Consider the following 19,835-nt stretch of genomic DNA (forward strand, 5'->3'; position numbering starts at 1 on the left):
TTTCTAAATAAAAATCGTTCAGAAGTTCACGTGCGAAAAACAAACGCAGAGCCGAAATCAAAAAATCCACGTGCTTCTTCCAACCAGGGCAACCACAGAGGGCAACCAGAAAAATGCAGTAAAACATCTAAATCATCGCTATAGATTAGTGGAGTTAGGTCTTCTATGGTAACGATTTTTTAAGGCCTAGAAAATAAAAAAGAAGAGTTTTCAAATATAACCTCACAAAACTGTCAATATTTAAAAACACCGTGGTTTTATTTTGTATTATTATTTAATTATTAATAAATATGGAATATTCAAGCGATTCGGAACTAAGTGATAGCGATAAGGAAGTAGGTTCCCTTTTTCCTATAACAAGATAAAGAAACAATAACTTATATCTTTATTTCTAGCTACAAGAGGCTTTTGCGGAAGGAAAACTGAAACCAGGACTCAATACTGTACACGAAGCACCCAAATCATTCATAAACAATGTGGTAAGTTGCGTAATTTCGTTATCTAAGCACCCGAAATTGATGCACAATTTTTCAGCAAGGACTAAAACATAAATTGGACGAAATAAAACTAAATTTAACTTGGCTAGAAAGACTGGATAGTGTAAACGATCAGGCACCACTAGCACCTGAGTTAGCAGCCCAAATGTTAGCCCACGAACATAAACGTGAAAACCAGTTGAAGAATAACAAGAAGTTGCCACAATTTTCACCCACCGAAGATCCAGTGTTGAATGATTTCAAACGAGAGATGTGCTTTCATCGTCAGGCACAGGCAACAATTTTAGAAGCTATTCCCAAGCTTACAAAATTGGGATTACCTACTAGAAGGTAAATTATTTCTATATTATTAATCTAGGACTTTTAAACAGTATTTTTTTCTAATTATAGACCAGAGGATTACTTTGCTGAAATGGCTAAAACTGATGAGCACATGCAAAAAATCAGGGAACACCTAATGCACAAGCAACAACAACAACAAAGAAGTGAAAGAGTCAAACAACTAAGACAACAAAGGAAAGAAGGAAAAATGCTACAGATTCAGACAAAACTACAACGAATGCAAGAGAAAAAAGAAATGTTGGACCAAGTTAAAAAGTACAAAAAGGGTGTTTCAAAGGACTTGGACTTCTTAGATTCCAAAAAGAACACCAATAGCAAAGCAATTTCTAGAAAATCTTTAGAGAAACGGAGACAGAAAAATAAGAAGTTCGGGTTTGGTGGTAAGAAAAAGGGCATGAAGCTGAACACAAAAGACAGTGCTGCGGATATAAGTGAGTACAGGAAACCTTCAAAGGGTCCTAGCAAAGGGAAGAAGGGTAAAGGTCAAATGAAGAACAGCAGACCAGGGAAAAATAGGAGGATAAAAAACAAAACTAAAAGGAAATAATATTTTTTTGTTTAAGAATTATTTGAAACTTTAATAAACGTATTTTTATTACTTAATAGTATACAAAGTATTTTACTTACATATCCTGACAATCCTGTTTTATGTACGTATGTATAAACTTAAAAGAAATTCATAATATCACAGAGTAGAGCTTTTGATTTGCTCTATAACGAATAATAACGATTTTTAACTATGCTTCAAGTTTTGTAATCTGTCAGGGTGGCGGTAATAATCCTTAAAAAATAGTTATAATCAGATAAATGATTAAATAAAATTTTTATAAAAGCTAGCCAGATTCTGAAACGCTTTTTTTATCGACTGTCGAACCGTTCTTTGCAGTTTATTTAATTATTGGTGGGGGATGGAGGATTTCCATTATTTGTGGGTATTTTAAAAGAGCTGTTTTATACCTCGGGACGTTTTTGAGTTTTTTTTTGGGATATCGCTCTCCATTGCGATGTTTTCCTTTTTTATGATATTCGGTAAGGTTTTAATTCTAATAAATTTATCTCATTATGATATTAATATATTGTATTTTTGAGTATTATGCGTATTAACTAATGATTATACTAAGTGATTATAGTGTATCGTTAATGAAAAAGTGTTAAATGCTTCTTTTGTTATGCCAAGATACATAATAAAACCTGTTCATATAATTTAAATATACCAGCTAGATAAATTTTTAACGCCCTGTATAACTGTAACATTTTTTAGTTTTATAAAATTATTTGTTTGCTTTATTTAATTATACATTAAAATGCACTGAATATCTTCATTTCACAATAAGATAAAATTATTAGTATTAAAACTCTACCGACAATCATAAGAATATGGAAAACATCGCAATGGAGAGCGATAGCCAAAAAAACTCTTAAACGTCCCGAGGTATAAAACACCTCCTTCAAACTACCCACAAAAAATGGATGGATCTCCTCCATCCCTCCACAAAATGAGGCTCACTTAAAATTTTGTTAAAAATGTGCGCATTTTTGTTTTACCCTGTATTATGGGCCCTGAAAAATAATTGAAAAAAACTACAAAGAACGGTTCGATAGTCGATAAAATAATGTTTTAGAATCTGGCTGGCAAATTCAAAATTCCTACAAAAGTTTAAAAAATACAAGAAGTTAAACTTAATGCAAAAATTTGCACTTTACGCTTCAATTGATGCTCAGTTTAGTTAACACTGTGGTTCAAATTATTATAATTTATAACATTTAAATCTTATACAATATAATGATATTTATATAATTTTATATTATAATAATATAATATTATATATTATACAGGGTGTTTCAAAACAAATGCGAAAAACTTCAGGGGGTGATTCCTTGTTCAAAATAAAGGGTAGTTTGCTTCATAAACGTTTGGTCAAAAGTCAACCATTAGGGAGATATTGCGGTACAAAGATAATGTTTTTATTTTTTATCTTGAAAACGAAAAGAGATAGACTAATAAAATTTTATGGAAGCATTACTGTTATGAAAACACACTTTCTGGTAATTTTTTCACTTTTTTAAAATGAGTGAAGGGGTTGAAATAAACTACCCCTATCATTCTTGTTAACGAAATTTAAAGAAAAATCTTATCAAATACATGCAAAAAAATTAATTTGGATAGTTTAGTTTGTTTAGAAACTTTTTTATCTCTTGTATTTTTTTGATAAAACTCACCGATTTGAAATTAAGAAATAAAATGTAAAGCATTACATGTCAGGACAAAAAACATTTTCTGATAAAGAATGTAGTGGGCTGCTGTAATTTTTTTAGGAAAAAATCTAGTCAGCCGCTGTTACTTTTTAGGATGTTCCTAATATTATTTTATTTGACATTACTCTACTGCAATACGTTATTATCTAGATGATTATTATTATCGTTATTATCACTAGATTCTTAATCTAAAAAGTTTTTTGTCCTGACATGTAATGCTTTACATTTTATTTTTTAATTTCAAATCGGTGAGTTTTATCAAAAAAATACAAGAGATAAAAAAGTTTCTAAACAAACTAAACTATCCAAATTAATTTTTTTGCATGTATTTGATAAGATTTTTCTTTAAATTTCGTTAACAAGAATGATAGGGGTAGTTTATTTCAACCCCTTCCACTCATTTTAAAAAAGTAAAAAAATTACCTGAAAGTGTGTTTTCATAACAGTAATGCTTCCATAAAATTTCATTAGTCTATCTCTTTTCGTTTTCAAGATAAAAAATAAAAACATTATTTTTCCGACATTTTTGTACCGCGATATCTCCCTAATGGTTGACTTTTGACCCAACGTTTATAAAGCAAACTACCCTTTATTTTGAACAAGGAATCACCCCCTAAAGTTTTTCGCATTTGTTTTGAAACACCCTGTATAATGATATTTATATATATTATATATTAAATGAATTCATTGGCATCCGCAAAAATGAAGAACGTAGTTTTCATTTTTTTCCAAACTGTTTATCTTTTATTTTAAATTTTTAACAAACGTGGCCGAATGTGGCGATAAAATTTATAGAATCACTACTTTAACAGTTGCTTTTTTTAGTCAAATTAATCTGAGACCAAAGTTCGGTAAAGCTTTTTTCTTCTAGTCTGATTAAAGTAAGAAGTAAAATAATTTTATTAGAAATAGATTCAGATTCAAACTAAACTGCATTAAAGGCACGGTATATTTTGGCAAAATGATTTTTACTTGTAATGCCCGTGGATACGAAACAGTTTCTGGGTAATACCGATTTTTAGAAATTAAAAGAAGGGCTGTAAAATATTATTTGTTATCGCGTAAACAATGTTTATTAAAATAAATCAGCTTAAATGGTTTAAACTTCGTTAGACTTGAAGATTTCTTAATTCCCAACCTTAACACCATCAAAATTGTATATTTTTACAGTAAAAAAAGATCCAAAATTTACTGAAGATTATGAAGCTATTATTTATAGTATATCGTATCTAGGCGAAATTTCTTAAAAATTCCATTTTGTTATTTTCCATAACAGTTACGCCCTCTAGCGGCCGTCCTACAAACTTGACAATAATTTCCAGCAATTTCTCATGGTCTCATTAGTCTGCGACTAATACTGTCCGAGATACAGCCGAGAGCTATTCTTAGTGGGACACCCTGTACAATTTCACTTACCGTTATTGGTCGCTTCTAACAAATGATAAAGGTGGGAACTGTGACTTAAGTCACTTCTATCCAAAATACCGTCTTCGATCGACAGTTGCCCGAATGTTTCCATGTCACTAGTGTGTAGACAATCCAGCGGTACCGTAATGGTACCGTCGGTAGTTAAGTTGGCCGTCCTGGTTAGACATATGTCATCAGTGACAGTTAACTCTGTCGAAGCGAAATCTTTTACATCGACGTTTTCTACGTTAACATACTCCTTACTTTGGGCTAAGATTTCTTTGGATTTTTCTAGCAGTGTCACGTTATCATCAGTAACTGCAAGAAAAATATACCGTGTGATCAAAAAATACACCGTTTGGTCAAGTGCGAGTCGGACTCGCGCCCCAAGGTTCCGTACCATTCATTATCTATACAACATCAAGATTCTACGTAAAATTCTTACTTAAAAGATAATGTTTAGTAAAAGTACTTTTCTATTTATAAACATTTATTTAATTCTGTTTTTAGTATTTGTTCTTATAGCGGCAACATAGATACATCATCTGTAAAAATTTCAACTGTCTAGCTATAACGGTTCATAAGATAGACCTTTGTCAAAAACGGTAAACTAATAGGATTGCTCATCCTCATAAGACGTACGTTCGCCCCTTCCCGCGCTTCAGCTGACAGTTGTGACGTCATTGTAGTCCTTGTCATGATAGTGTGTATTTTTAGTTGCCTATGGTAAACTTATAAAAACTTAGACAAGGAAAGAGAGGGGACAGGTAACACGGCAGCTGAAAGTGAAGCCACTTGTAACCACGCGAAATTCTCCAATGGCGTAGCATCAGAAATTAGCTTGTACCTAAACGATAAAAAATATTTATTAAAACGTAAACTAATATATCGTTCATTTTTGAGTAATGCATATACAATTTTGTATTTTATAGTCTCACCTTTATAATATTAGAATATCTAAGTCGATAATGCAAAATTTATTTAACAGTCACAGTGGACTGATTTTCAAGACAATTATTTATTTATTAACGTGTGTATAATGTATAATTAAATAAAAAATAATGTAATAACATATGTTTTAAACGTGTATATACATATATACTGTATGACCGAAAAAAACGGCGTCTTGTTTGTTTGGAAATGACAATTTCACAAATGAATATTAAAAATTGCATTATTCATTGAATCCGTAAGCAAGTGTGCAGGGAATTGGCTAGATTCATTATTATACCGTATAATCGAAAAAAAGCGACGTCCAGTTGGCTTGTAAATTACGATCGATGATATTCCCCATATAATTCTACATATAAAATGACATAAAAACTATACAAAACGACATCGAAAAAAGACGGCGTCAGCGATAGCTATGAAATGAAGATCGCTGTCATTTTATATGTAAAATTATATGGGGAATGTCGTCGATCGTCATTTACAAGCCAACTGGGCATCGTTTTTTTTCGACCATACGGTATAATAATGAATCTAGCCATTCCCCTTCACACTTGCGTGCGGATTCAATGAATAATGTAATTTTTAATGTTTGTTACCTTCAATCATAAGAATATCCTAATTTTCCACAAAAAAATAAACAATTCTAGAAGCTTTGTGTTATTTTATTTATTTTTAAATTTTTATTAATTACTCACTGAGACTATTATTATACACCTAAATTAGCCAATTTTTTGAAAGAATATTTAAAAAAATATATGTAGTAACAAGTAGCCCACCACAAGTTTGTCCACCCCCAGCAAATCTTGGCAGGTAAATTTAACTATACATATAGATTTTTTATCACTAGAATTTTTAATTTTTTTTATAGTTTACAATTATTTTACATATTTGATAACAATACTTTATACATTTTTTTACATGTAAAATATATAAAAAAATGTTTATTGCAGAAATTGTATTTCTCTGATTATAATTCCCTACGCCACTGGAGAAATCCATGCTGAGTAGCATTATTTATAGTTTCAAACATTAATTATAATAAAGGATATTGAAAATACCACTTGGAATTATTAAAAATAGTTTGGTTTGGATGTGGTACAAAACATATTAAAAGCATTTTACATATTTTTACTGCTATAAAGAAAAAATGTACATTTTATGACCACATAACAAAAGTTGTGTATCGATTTTTATCTGTGAAATGTAATTCCAGCCACTTTTTTCTCGCTTCGGCCTTTGCAGCCATACGCTGAACATCTCACCATACTAAACAACACAGTTTATAAATTTAAAACACAACAGTTGTCACAAAAAACATAAAAATTCTCTCGATGTCACCGCGAAATCTTGTCACCAAAGTATGGCCGCCGATCGAATTTTGGCCTCACTAACCGATCACGGGAGAATATGCGTGTTAGCTGTCCCCTCTCTTTCCTTGTCTAAGTATAAAAATAACAGCTGAGAAATTTTCAGTTAATTATTTTGTCAATTTTAAATGTGAAAAGGGTGTCTTTAATTTAAAGTTTTTAGAGCTATAGAGTGTATCAATACGTTCATTTTGTGTTGTGGATTGTGATAAAGTGCTTACTAAGTGCCTACAATATTGTTTATTAATTATTTTAAAGCAAAATATAGAAGTACTCTAAAAAGAATGCTTGCAAAAAGTGATGTTGGGAACTGCTGTTCTTAAAAATGCATTATCCGAGTATTTAATACGATTTATACAATTAGTTTTCTATACTGCATACATATAAGGTGTTTAAATAAATAAACTAAATAATGAACGTTTTGCATTCGGCAACTAATAATGCACGTGTGTATTATTGGTTGCCGGATAAAGACTAATTACCATGACAAGGACTACAATGACGTCACAAAGCGAGTTAGGGAGGACTACAATGACGTCACCTGGCGGACACTTTTGGCTGAATGAGCAGTCCTATTAGGTTAACTGTTCTTGGACCTTTGTGACAGACGGACGGACGGACGGACAACGAAGTCTTAGTAATAGGGTTCCCGTTTTTACCCTTTGGGTACGGAACCCTAAAAATCCAAATTAATACTTACGTTGAGCTGTAGTATCTTTAGGTTTGGCCACTTTTAGGGATCGCATCAGTTCTTTGACAGATTTGTCTGGATGTTCCTTCTTGGCGTGCTGTATCAATTTTGCCTTGCTGGCGTACTGTTTGTGACACCACCGACAGTTCTTAGGTATCCTGGGGACACTGCCCACCGTAAGGGAGAAGGACGTTGCCTGTGTCGCGGATGTTTCCTCTGTTTTTGTCTCCTCATTTTCATCTTTCGGTTTTCTGAAAAAAATAATTAATCATTGTTTATTACTATATTCTACTAGATATTTACCAAAAAAATTAGCCCTGAAGTAACGCAAATAGTAATAATTCATGATAGCTACAAGACATCAGTGAGTAAAAAAGAATCTAGTTGTTCTATGGTCTAAGATATGAAATATATTTTAATTAATATCAATCTAAACTTTTCCATAAATGTTTTATGTTTCATCAGGACATAGTAAAAATCTACAACCAACCCTGATGTGACGTCAAGCAATAGTATAATGTTGGCTACAATATCCGGATAAAAAAATGTCCCTTTGTTACATGGTCTAAGGTATGAAAAATTACTTTAAATTTATATGAAACCATGCTTTTCTGTGAGTTTTATACTTTTCATCAGGATATAATAAGAATCTCTTTTAGCACTGACGTGACATCAATCAATAGCGGCTAGAATATTTGAATAAATAAAAATATCTAGTTGCTCTATGGTCTAAGATATGAAATATATTTCAATTAATCAATCTAAACTTCTCCATAAATGTTTTATCTTTCATGACGACATAGTAAGAATCTAATTTAGCCCGGATGTGACGTCAAGCAATAGCATAATGTGGCTACAATATTCGGATTAAAAAAAGTGTCTAGTTGTTATATGGTCTAAGATATAAAAAACTGCTATTTATATGAAACCATATTTTTCTGTCAGAGTTTTACTTTTCATCAGGATATAATAAGAATATCTTTTAGCCCTGACGTGACGTCAATCAATAATAGATGTTGACTATAATATTTGAATAAATAAAAGTATCTAGTTGTTATTATGATCTAAGGCATGAAAAATTGCTTTAAATTTATATGAAACCATGCTTTTCTGTGAGTTTTATACTTTTCATCAGGATATAATAAGAATCTCTTTTAGCCCTGACGTGACGTCAATCAATAGCGGCTACAATATTTGAATAAATAAAAATATCTAGTTGCTCTATGGTCTAAGATATGAAATATATTTCAATTAATCAATCTAAACTTCTCCATAAATGTTTTATCTTTCATGAGGACATAGTAAGAATCTAATTTAGCCCTGATGTGACGTCAAGCAATAGCATAATGTGGCTACAATATTCGGATTAAAAAAAGTGTCTAGTTGTTATATGGTCTAAGATATAAAAAATTTCTATTTATATGAAACCATATTTTTCTGTCAGAGTTATACTTTTCATCAGGATATAATAAGAATATCTTTTAGTCCTGACGTGACGTCAATCAATAATAGATGTTGACTACAATATTTGAATAAATAAAAGTATCTAGTTGTTATTATGATCTAAGGTATGAAAAATTGCTTTAAATTTATATGAAACCATGCTTTTCTGTGAGTTTTATACTTTTCATCAGGATATAATAAGAATCTCTTTTAGCCCTGACGTAACGTCAATCAATAATAGATGTTGGCTACAATATTTGAATAAATAAAAGTATCTAGTTGTTATTATGGTCTAAGGTATAAAAAATTGCTTTAAATTTATATGAAACCATGCTTTTCTGTGAGTTTTATACTTTTCATTAGGATATAATAAGAATCTCTTTTAGCCCTGACGTAACGTCAATCAATAATAGATGTTGGCTACAATATTTGAATAAATAAAAGTATCTAGTTGTTATTATGGTCTAAGGTATAAAAAATTGCTTTAAATTTATATGAAACCATGCTTTTCTGTGAGTTTTATACTTTTCATCAGGATATAATAAGAATCTCAATAGTGGATACAATATTTGAATAAATAAAAATATCTAGTTGCTCTATGGTCTAAGATATGAAATATATTTCAATTAATCAATCTAAACTTCTCTTTAAATGTTTTATCTCTCACGAGGACATAGTAAGAATTTAATTTAGCCCTGATGTGACGTCAATCAATAATATATGGTGGCTACAATATTTGAATAAATAAAAGTATCTAGTTGCTCTATGGTCTAAGATATAAAATATATTTCAATTAATCAATCTAAACTTCTCCATAAATGTTTTATCTTTCACGAGGACATAGTAAGAATCTAATTTAGCCCTGATGTGACGTCAATCAATAATATATGGTGGCTACAATATTTGAATAAATAAAAGTATCTAGTTGCTCTATGGTCTAAGATATAAAATATATTTCAATTAATCAATCTAAACTTCTCCATAAATGTTTTATCTTTCATGAGGACATAATAAGAATCTAATTTAGCCCTGATGTGACGTCAATCAATAATATATGGTGGCTAGAACATTTGAATAAATAAACGTATCTAGTTGCTCTATGGTCTAAGATATAAAATATATTTCAATTAATCAATCTAAACTTCTCCATAAATGTTTTATCTTTCATGAGGACATAATAAGAATCTAATTTAGCCCTGATGTGACGTCAATCAATAATATATGGTGGCTACAATATTTGAATAAATAAAAGTATCTAGTTGCTCTATGGTCTAAGATATAAAATATATTTCAATTAATCAATCTAAACTTCTCCATAAATGTTTTATCTTTCATGAGGACATAATAAGAATCTAATTTAGCCCTGATGTGATGTCAATCAATAATATATGGTGGCTACAATATTTGAATAAATAAAAGTATCTAGTTGCTCTATGATCTAAGATATAAAATATATTTCAATTAATCAATCTAAACTTCTCCATAAATGTTTTATCTTTCATGAGGACATAATAAGAATCTAATTTAGCCCTGATGTGACGTCAATCAATAATATATGGTGGCTACAATATTTGAATAAATAAAAATATCTAGTTGCTCTATGGTCTAAGATATGAAATATATTTCAATTAATCAATCTAAACTTCTCCATAAATGTTTTATGTTTCATGAGGACATAGTAAGAATCTAATTTAGCCCTGATGTGACGTCAAAAATAATGTGGCTACAACATTCGAATAAAAAAGAGTCTAGTTGTTATATTTATGTATTATGGTCTAAGATATAAAAAGCTATTTATATGAAACCATACTTTTCCGTCAGTTTTTTACTTTTCCTTAGGATGTAATAAGAATCTCTTTTAGCCCTGATGTGACGTCAATCAATAATATATGGTGTCTACAATATTTGAATAAATAAAAGTATCTAGTTCTTATTATGGTCTAATATATAAAACATAATTTGTATTTATATGAAACATTTCTTTTTTCTATAAGTAACTTATCTACAGTGAGATAACAGTGATAACAGTCATCTATTTTAACACTTCTTGCCATTATGTGACGTCAGAAACGCTATATTATGACTAAAAATGTGTCTAGTCGTAATATGGTCTAAGATATATTAATAAAAAAATTCTATTCACAATTTTAAGAGCGTAAAAAAGGTCTAGATACGTTACCTAACGTTTACAGGAAGCTCAGCACCAGGATGACACTTCAAAATGTGGATTTTCCTCTTAGAACTACTCTTGTAGATTTTTTCGCAGTACTGGCAGTAGTAATCCTTGGTCGTTTGCAAAATGGGCAAGCTCAGCTCGGGAACAGTGTCCGGGTTCACTTCGGGATGTTTTTTTGCGAGATGGTTCACTAACATCCCTTAAAAAATAGTAAAAAAATTAGTTAAAATTTTGAAAATCATCACAAGGATATATTTTATACTAATAAGAATCTATTTTCGCCTAGATATTTGACGTCAGTCAATGGTTTATGTTGGCTACACGTTGCTCCACGGAAATAAGTGTCTAGTTGTTTCATGGTCTAAGATTTTAAAAAAATTGTACCTGGATAAATTTTCTGACCTTTATGCAGAGATATAGAGATAGAGAGAGAGATACGGAGAATGGCTGACCACCATATACACCGTGTAAAAAAACGTCTAGAATTTTACTAATATTTTTTTTAATTAACTAATTAATTTTAAGGAAAAAAAATCATTAAACTTACCACGTCTTTTGAACCCCACACGGCACGAGTGACACTTGTAAATATACCTCTCGTAATCGCCTGGTTCGTATTTAACTGTCGATCTCTTCTTTTTCGGAATGGGCACTTCACCCCCAACACTTTTCTTACCCACAGGATGCTTGTTCCTGATATGCTCCACCAACTTATCCTTCCTCTTGAACTGCTTGCCACAGTCCGCGCACAAAAACTCCTTGTGATCCGAATGTTTCAGCATGTGCTTCTTCAAATGCTCGAGACTTGAGTACATTTTGGTGCAATGTTCGCAATGAAACTTAGGTTCCCTGTGGAACGTCCTGATGTGCTTCCGGATGATGCTGTACTTCCTGAAGGTTTTCTTGCAGTAGGGACAGGTGTACTGGTTGTCTTGAGCGTGTTTGGGGATGTGGAGCTTCAGCTTCATCACCTGGTAGAAGCTCTCGTTGCAAATGGGGCACTGGAAGTTTTTCCTGTCCGTGAGGTGGTTCTTTGCGTGGCTTGTTAGGGCCGAGCGAGTTAAAAAACGTTTTTCGCACTTGTCGCATTTCAGGGGTTTGGTCTCTTCGGATCCGTGAACCAACATATGTTTCTAAAAAATAATAAACATAGAGACTTGGTGCGTTTCAGTTGATTTTAAAAATTTCGACCGCAGCGCTTCGACGGCAAAAATCAGAAATTATCAGTATGTATTTCACGCCGCAGTCATGTTGATCGCATTAAAATAATATTGAAATCGTGGCTTTGTCATAATATTGAAGTATTTTAGTTTTTTGATAGTGTTCATTAAAATGTATCAAAGCACTGTTCATTAAAATGTTGTATCCTATGTTATAGGGCTTGTTTCTCTCTACAATTTTCTGTCTCACAATGTACCGTTTGTGTCCAGGAAGGGTTCATAGTTTCATAGATGTCCATTTTCGAAAGAAATCAGTACATTTATTTTATTTCGTATATTTTTTATTTTACTGATTTTATGTAAAGCACTGTTCATTAAAATGTTGTATCCTATGTTATAGGGCTTGTTTCTCTCTACAATTTCCTGTCTCACAAAGTACCGTTTGTGTCCAGGAAGGGATCATAGTTTCATAGTTGTCTATGTATATTATTTCGTATATTTTTCATTTTATTTTAAGTTTCGTATATTTGTTTTATGTTGATTTATTACCTTCCACAGCTTGGCAAATAAGAGAAATCTTATAACAATAAAGCAATGATTGAATTGAAGAAAAAACAAATTGAATCCATACACTTACTTGCAAACTTTCCTTCCTGGCAAACGACTTGTAGCACACGTTACATTTCACGCTCTCCTCATTGGTCACTTTCTTGGGCAGGGCGTGCGTAGTGACGTGCAACACTAGCTGCTTCCGAGTAGGAAATTTCCGCAAACACTGCGGGCACACGTGGTTCATCTGATCCACAGACAACTCGGGATCGTGCTCCAGCCGATGGATGTTCAGCAGGATCTCCCTTCTGAACCTCATGTCGCAGTAATTACAAGCATAATTCCTGGAAATTTTTTTTTTGTAGTTATACAGGGATGGCAAAAAATTAGCAACAATTACAGGGTTATTCATTCATGCCAGGGTTGGGTAACGACGCGTAGAAAATTAATTTTCTACGTGTATGTAGAAAAGTGCGTAGAAAATGTATAAAATCTGAGAACAGGTATAAAATTAATCTATACTAATATATAAAATCCTTGACTCACTGATTAATCACGATCCTGCTCAAACCACTCAACGTAAGAGGCTCAATTTTGGCATACAAGTTGATTCTAGGGTGTAGAGGTTCAATAAGAAAGGATTTTTCGAAATTCCAGTTCCAAGGGGGTGAAACCACCCCTCAAATATTACAATATTTTTTATTTAAAAAACGGTCAAGTTTCCGAAAAAATGCTTAAACGCCCAAGACTAATCTTTGCCAGCCCTTAGTATATGATCTAGGCGAATAACACAAAAGGAGCAACGCAAAAACTTACGGAAAAATCGAAAAATAATCGCCAATCTTCACGCCGCTGAACTTGTGCTTCCTGGACAAGTGGTTCTTCAAAGTACTGAAACTGACAGTGGAGCCAAACGGTTCCTGGCACATGTTACATTCGACTATATCGCTCTGGGACTTCCTTAACACCATCATTCTTCTCCTGTACCTCCTCTTGGGTCTCGTGTTTTCGTCTCCCTCTTCATCGTGAACGTCTAGGTGTTTCTGCAGTTCTTCCGAAGTCGGGAACTTCGCAGAACACTCGAAACACGGCCAGGTATCCTTTATTACGGGTTTCAGAAGTTCCAAATTGAATTGTTGGGCGTAGCTGTGACTGTAGTGAAACTAGAAAAAAAAATGTTTTATTTGATTTTTTTTTATTTCAAATTCAATAGTCAAACGGAAAAAAAGTAGCCTTGGCAACATCGCGACGTGCATTTGTCAAATACGCCACTTTTATTTTCGTTATATGTAGCTGATATGGATAAGGAATTACAGTTTTCTAAATTGCAGCAATATGCAGATGATTCTCAAATTTATTGCAAGATAGATACTAATAATTTGGCACAATTTCAAAGAAACATCTGTAATACTCAAGTATACAAACAGAAAAAAAATTATAAACGATGCCCTAATACTTTGTATTGCCTCTCCTGGCTGCTATAACGCCCTGTATATGTCCGTTCATACTGTCATTGAGGCTGCATATTATATCATATTGCGTTATGTTTTCCCATTCTTCTTTAAGAACCAACCGAAGTTTATTTAATGAAGCTGGTACCGCTTCCCGACCTCTTACCCTCCTGCCGAGCATTTCCCAAACGTCAAACATGATAAGTAGTTTATAGTACTATATAGTTCACAATAATGGGGGGTGCCTATATTACTGGCCAAATTTAAAATTTCCTTTTTGAGATTAGTTGAAAGTAATACCGCCTTAATTTTGCTACTACCACCCAAAAATAAACAACAACCACCTTAATTTTTCTACTACCACCCTAAAATAGGCTACTACCACTTTAATTTTGCTACTACCACCCTAAAATAGACTACTGCCACCTTAACTTTGCTACTACCACCCAAAATTAAATTACTACCACCTATAACATTTATATAGTAATAATTTGTACATGTTGTTTTTGACTGTTATGTTGTGTCGAAGATTATTAAAATAATAAATGCTATACATAATTTTATTACAAGTTTTATTTTAAGTAAGTAAATAAATCAATATTTCTAGCAATTTAACCACTCAAGTATGAAATAATACATTTTCGTAGATTTAAATAAAATTACAGTGGTAGTTTATTTTTGGGTATAATTAGATATATTAAATATTTTGGTAGTAGCAAAATTAAAGTGGTAGTAATATATTTTTGGGTGATAGTAGCAAAATTAAAGTGGTAGTAGCCTATTTTTGGGTGGTAGTAGCAAAATTAAGGTGGCAGTAGTTTATTTTTGGGTGGTAGTTAGGGTTCCCAACTTGAGCATCGGCGATTCCGGGACAATTATTTTTAAGCTTTTAAATAATTGAAGCAAGACATTAAATATTAGAAAATAAAATATATTATGTGTGTAGTACACATTTTTTTAGTTTCCAGGTCCCGGCCAAGGCAAAACTTTCGCCGGGACAAACTTTCTAATTCCTGGTTAATCCCGGCTAAACCGGGACGGTTGGGAACCCTAGTGGTAGTAGCAAAATTAAGGTGGTAGTAATTATTTTTGGGTGGTAGTAGCAAAATTAAGGTGGTAGTAATATATTTTTGGGTGGTAGTAGCAAAGTTAACGTGGTAGTAGCAAAATTAAGGTGGTTGTAGTTTATTTTTGGGTGGTAGTAGCAAAATTAAGGTGGTAGTAATATATTTTTGGGTGGTAGTAGCAAAGTTAACGTGGTAGTAGCAAAATTAAGGTGGTTGTAGTTTATTTTTGGGTGGTAGTAGCAAAATTAAGGGGGTAGTAATTTATTTTTGGGTGATAGTAGCAAAATTAAAGTGGTAGTACACTATTTTTGGGTGGTAGTAGCAAAATTAAGGCGGTAGTAGTTTATTTTTGGGTGGTAGTAGCAAAATTAAAGTGGTAGTAGTTTATTTTTGGATGGTAGTAGCAAAACTAAGGTGGTAGTAGTCAATTTTTGGGTGCTAGTAGCAAAATTAAGGTGGTAGTTGTACGTATTTAGATAGTAGTAACGTATATAAGCTGGTCAGTAAATTATACTGGTCAGTGAAATAGAGTTTCCCCACAATAATCACCAAAACCGCTTTGTCATATTGAAAAATCACTTCAAATTGAAATGAAAAAATTGCAAATTATTGCTGGTAAGTTCATTTCGCTCTAAACAAGACATGTATTGACATGATCCAAAAAACAAAATGCTGAAGAGACATGGTTCTGACCGTAAAATTATATTTTAGGAAAATTTACACACGCAGTTATTGCACAGGATGTTTTAAAGTTAACGTAAAAAACAACACCTCGATTAACCCTGTATAATATACCAAATACTAAAGTTTATAAAAACCTGAGTTTACAAATTAAAGTTGATATAATTATATACAGCTTGCTAAAAAATTCATAAAAATAGAACTAAAAATAACAAAAATATAAAAATTTGACCAAAAATTTCTCGGTTGCTTTTTTTTCGCATCCGAGTGTATATTATTCTTACCTTTAATTCTTCCTTGGGCTTGACATGTCTAATTGTCGTAAAGTACAGTCCGTTTCCATCCTGTGTTAAAATTAGGTTATGTTCATCGAAAGTTTCAGCTTTACGAACGAAAATCATCCAATTTGATAAACCTGAATAACAAAAAAGCGTTACAAATACAAAATTTAAGCAAATTAATAAGTAAAATTCACATACTTTCATCAGTAACATCAACCACATACTCATTCCCGTTGATTGATATATGAAACCAAAGGTTTTTATCTTTATTATTCACACACTCACTAACAGGGAATAAGGAACCTTCCAGAGGTCCAAACTGGGTTTTTTTCGGTATCAGTTTCTTAGCAAAAACACCATTTTCTGTAATTTGTTAAAAAAATGATTAAAATTACTGTTCTTTATAACTTAAAACAACTGTAATACCTTCATTGACCCTGTTGATACATAAATATGATTCAGGTAAAGATGCCCTAGCTCTGGACAATACCGGTTTATCCATTATACTATAAACACACGACACTAAAAATAAAACACTCACTAAACACCCTTTTTTATTCATTTCTCTATGCAACTTACATAATTCCTCTTCAGGGTTAACTTTATTTTGATTACTACTCCTGGTATTGATCTTACAAGGGTTTGCGTCATTAATTTCTATAGTTTTATTCGACAAACATTGTATCAAAGTATTCATAGTTTCTTCATTTAAAGATGTCACTATATTCGGAATCTCTGAGCTATTATTTAGCTCAGTATTTTCATCAAGCTCAAGCAAATCAGACTCTAACAATGGTTCGGGTGCAATGGTTTCCAAAAAATTTTGATTATCCTCTAGACAATGCTCAACCATCAGTTGTTGAGAGTTTACACTATAGGAAATGCCTTAAAAAATAAATTAATAAACCATAATACATCTAAAAGTAGTTGTTACCTGTAGTATGGTCAGTAATTAATAACTCAACCCCTTGTTCAGCCTCAGGTACAAGTTCTAGCCCTCCATCATTACAAATATTGATCGTGTCATCCTGAACCATTTCAAAATATTGATTTTCAGTCTCTCTTAATTCATTATTGCACAAAACTGCCGGTATTTCGCTTGAAATACTGTCCAAAGTATTGCTAGTAGAAAAATCCTGGCCTGTGTCACTCTCCTCAGTAATAAACTGTTGAATAACAATCGGACTGATTTGGTTGTCAGGATTTTCTTCATATTGAACTGGTACGGGACTATATTGAGCTGTACAGCTCATGTTCGGGTCCAAGGGACTTACTTGCGGGGTCACAAAGTCCGTAAAAGTATCTTGGGTCGCCTGAGAAGAAGTTTCGATGATGTTTGTGGATTTCTGTTTTTCAATGTATTCCACCTTAAAGAAAATATTATTAAAAGACCTAATTTTCAATGGTAGCAATGCTATACGTACAGCAATGTAAAGTAAAGTTGAATTGTTATTAGGGCCCTCATCATTAGACCAGTCGTCACAGTTAGCTGATCTCAAGTCCTGAATTTGGTTTGGGTCTTCAATGGAATCGTTAACTATATCCATATTTGCTTTTATACGGACAATTCAATTCGTAAAATAATGTGAGAATTTCTCGATATATTATTTAATATTTACATAAGGCATTTAAAGTTTAAAATCTTTATTTACGAAAAACTAGCCTTCATTTTGCCGTCATAACTGAAAAAAATCTTCATTTGTTGACAACACAGTTGACAAATGAAAAATGTCAAATAAATCAGAATCAGGAGTACCAACATTACAATTTTGAAACCCAGGGACACCAACAAATTTACTAGAGATGGGAAGAAACATCGATATGTTGCAGAAAAAATATCGATATAAACATTTTAACCTCGAAAAGAAAAATTTACGGATTTCTTACGGATAATGGGCACTGACGAACGAAATTTTCGTTCCGTTTATTACGAAAAAGTCGGTTTTAAAAGTGTGGAAGAGAAGAAATCCATCGAAATGTTACTGAAAGAAAAACCCATAGACCAAGTGAAACTGAAACAATTTTGCCTGAGATTTACCGTGCCCCACATATACAGGGCTCTCGTTTGGAAACTCTTACTGGGCATTATTCCTATGCACATAAAGTGCCACAAGTTCGTAATGGAACAAAGAAAACAAGAATACGACGATCTATACCATACATTACATGTTATAAAAAATTTCAATGAAAAAACTCCTAAACAGCAAATATTTCTTTATATGTGGTTAATTCAAACGAGGAAACTCACTTTTAATATCAATTTAGAACAAAATTCCGATGCAGAAAGCTTTACAGCAATCATTGAATATTTATTATACGTTATTGAAGACGATGTAGATCTTTATTGGATCGGAATAAAAATTTACGATAAAATCTCAAAACATCAAGAAGAAATTCCAAAATTAATCGAATGTACACATAATTTAATCGAAAAAGAGGACCCAGACTTGTATAGATACCTTGTTCAAAATAATTTACTAGAGAGTATACCTTTAAAAAAGTGGTTTAATTGTTGGTTTGCGGGAATATTAAATGAAAACTGTCTTGCGAGGTAATTTTATTAAGTTTTAGCTCATTTTAACGGTTAATAAATTAACTTTGTATGTAGGATATGGGATAAAACTTGTGGAGGATCGTATAAAATTTTGGCATTTCTTGTACCCATTATACTTACGACATTGAGACATAAAATTATGAAGACAACAGATATCCAGGCTGTAATTGACAACATAAAAAATGTAAGCTTGTTTCTAAATATTTTATTAACAAACTAATTAGGTTGGAATTTTAGATTCCCGAAGATACAACAGACAGCATCATAAATAAATCTATAGACAAATGGCAACACCACGGTAGCCCTCTTACTGTGCAAGATAAACCAAAAACTAACTAAACTTATTATTTTTAACTGACTGAACTCATTTATTATTATAATTATTATTTTTAAATATTTTTAATATATGTACCTTAATTATAATATGGTTTAAATACTTAAAATAAACTAATAGACGTGTACCATGCCATAAATAAATGTCCAGCACAGTATATATGTAAACAATTGACCAAAAAATCCATTTGTTAACAATGCTTTCCGAGAAATAAAGTATTTGTCCCAATTTGAGAAACCTGCTTTAAACAGAATCATTAACCATAAACTAATCAATGCGAAAATGTAAAAGAAGGCACCGTGTAAACTCGTGAGGCCCAGTAAACCTAAAAATACAGAATATAAAAAAGATTAATACATATTAAGGTAAAAACAGACCTGCAGTACAGCCAGATAGGGCTGCCATGGAGGTTCTACAGTACTCCACGATAGATAAATTGTTTCTTATTGCGCCCTCGCTGTAAGCAATAGCATCTTGTTTGGATTTTGCAGACATTTTTTCGATAATTATTACAATAATCTAATAAACAATTTTCGAATAAAATAAAAATTTTATTTTGACGTTTACAAGTTTGGTTAATTTGCAATTCTTCTTCGTCGATTAGTTTTCTGGCGTCAGCTGTCAGAAC

At 32.1% G+C, this 19,835-nt stretch overlaps 4 protein-coding genes across 4 annotated transcripts; 2 read left to right on the top strand and 2 right to left on the bottom strand.

Moving 5' to 3' along the window:
- Positions 1-25: 25 nt before the first annotated feature.
- LOC115886708 (PR domain zinc finger protein 10-like) lies at positions 26-18,026 on the bottom strand. The gene is made up of 14 exons (XM_030905976.1): positions 17,744-18,026; positions 17,254-17,686; positions 16,899-17,204; positions 16,746-16,841; positions 16,518-16,682; positions 16,323-16,453; positions 13,656-14,002; positions 12,928-13,183; positions 11,678-12,263; positions 11,134-11,329; positions 7,521-7,762; positions 4,512-4,820; positions 1,467-1,620; positions 26-186 (listed from the first exon to the last, which is right to left on the bottom strand). Exons 1-13 carry the CDS (start codon positions 17,864-17,866, stop codon positions 1,601-1,603), a joined length of 3,210 nt encoding a protein of 1,069 aa, XP_030761836.1. The 5' UTR covers positions 17,867-18,026; the 3' UTR covers positions 26-186; positions 1,467-1,600.
- LOC115886710 (probable rRNA-processing protein EBP2 homolog) lies at positions 204-1,436 on the top strand. The gene is made up of 4 exons (XM_030905979.1): positions 204-335; positions 396-479; positions 535-827; positions 888-1,436. The coding sequence occupies exons 1-4, from the start codon at positions 291-293 to the stop codon at positions 1,384-1,386; spliced, it is 921 nt and encodes a 306-aa protein (XP_030761839.1). The 5' UTR covers positions 204-290; the 3' UTR covers positions 1,387-1,436.
- Positions 18,027-18,142: 116 nt separating the features above from the next.
- LOC115886493 (TBC1 domain family member 7) lies at positions 18,143-19,245 on the top strand. The gene is made up of 3 exons (XM_030905667.1): positions 18,143-18,870; positions 18,928-19,057; positions 19,111-19,245. Exons 1-3 carry the CDS (start codon positions 18,212-18,214, stop codon positions 19,210-19,212), a joined length of 891 nt encoding a protein of 296 aa, XP_030761527.1. The 5' UTR covers positions 18,143-18,211; the 3' UTR covers positions 19,213-19,245.
- A 51-nt stretch (positions 19,246-19,296) lies between these two features.
- LOC115886495 (ER membrane protein complex subunit 6) lies at positions 19,297-19,803 on the bottom strand. The gene is made up of 2 exons (XM_030905669.1): positions 19,585-19,803; positions 19,297-19,532 (listed from the first exon to the last, which is right to left on the bottom strand). The coding sequence occupies exons 1-2, from the start codon at positions 19,700-19,702 to the stop codon at positions 19,321-19,323; spliced, it is 330 nt and encodes a 109-aa protein (XP_030761529.1). The 5' UTR covers positions 19,703-19,803; the 3' UTR covers positions 19,297-19,320.
- Between the last annotated feature and the right edge of the window lie 32 nt (positions 19,804-19,835).

This window comes from Sitophilus oryzae, unplaced genomic scaffold (assembly GCF_002938485.1).
Source record: "Sitophilus oryzae breed Bouriz unplaced genomic scaffold, Soryzae_2.0 scaffold_494_pilon_pilon, whole genome shotgun sequence".
NCBI classification, from domain to species: Eukaryota; Metazoa; Arthropoda; class Insecta; order Coleoptera; family Curculionidae; genus Sitophilus; species Sitophilus oryzae.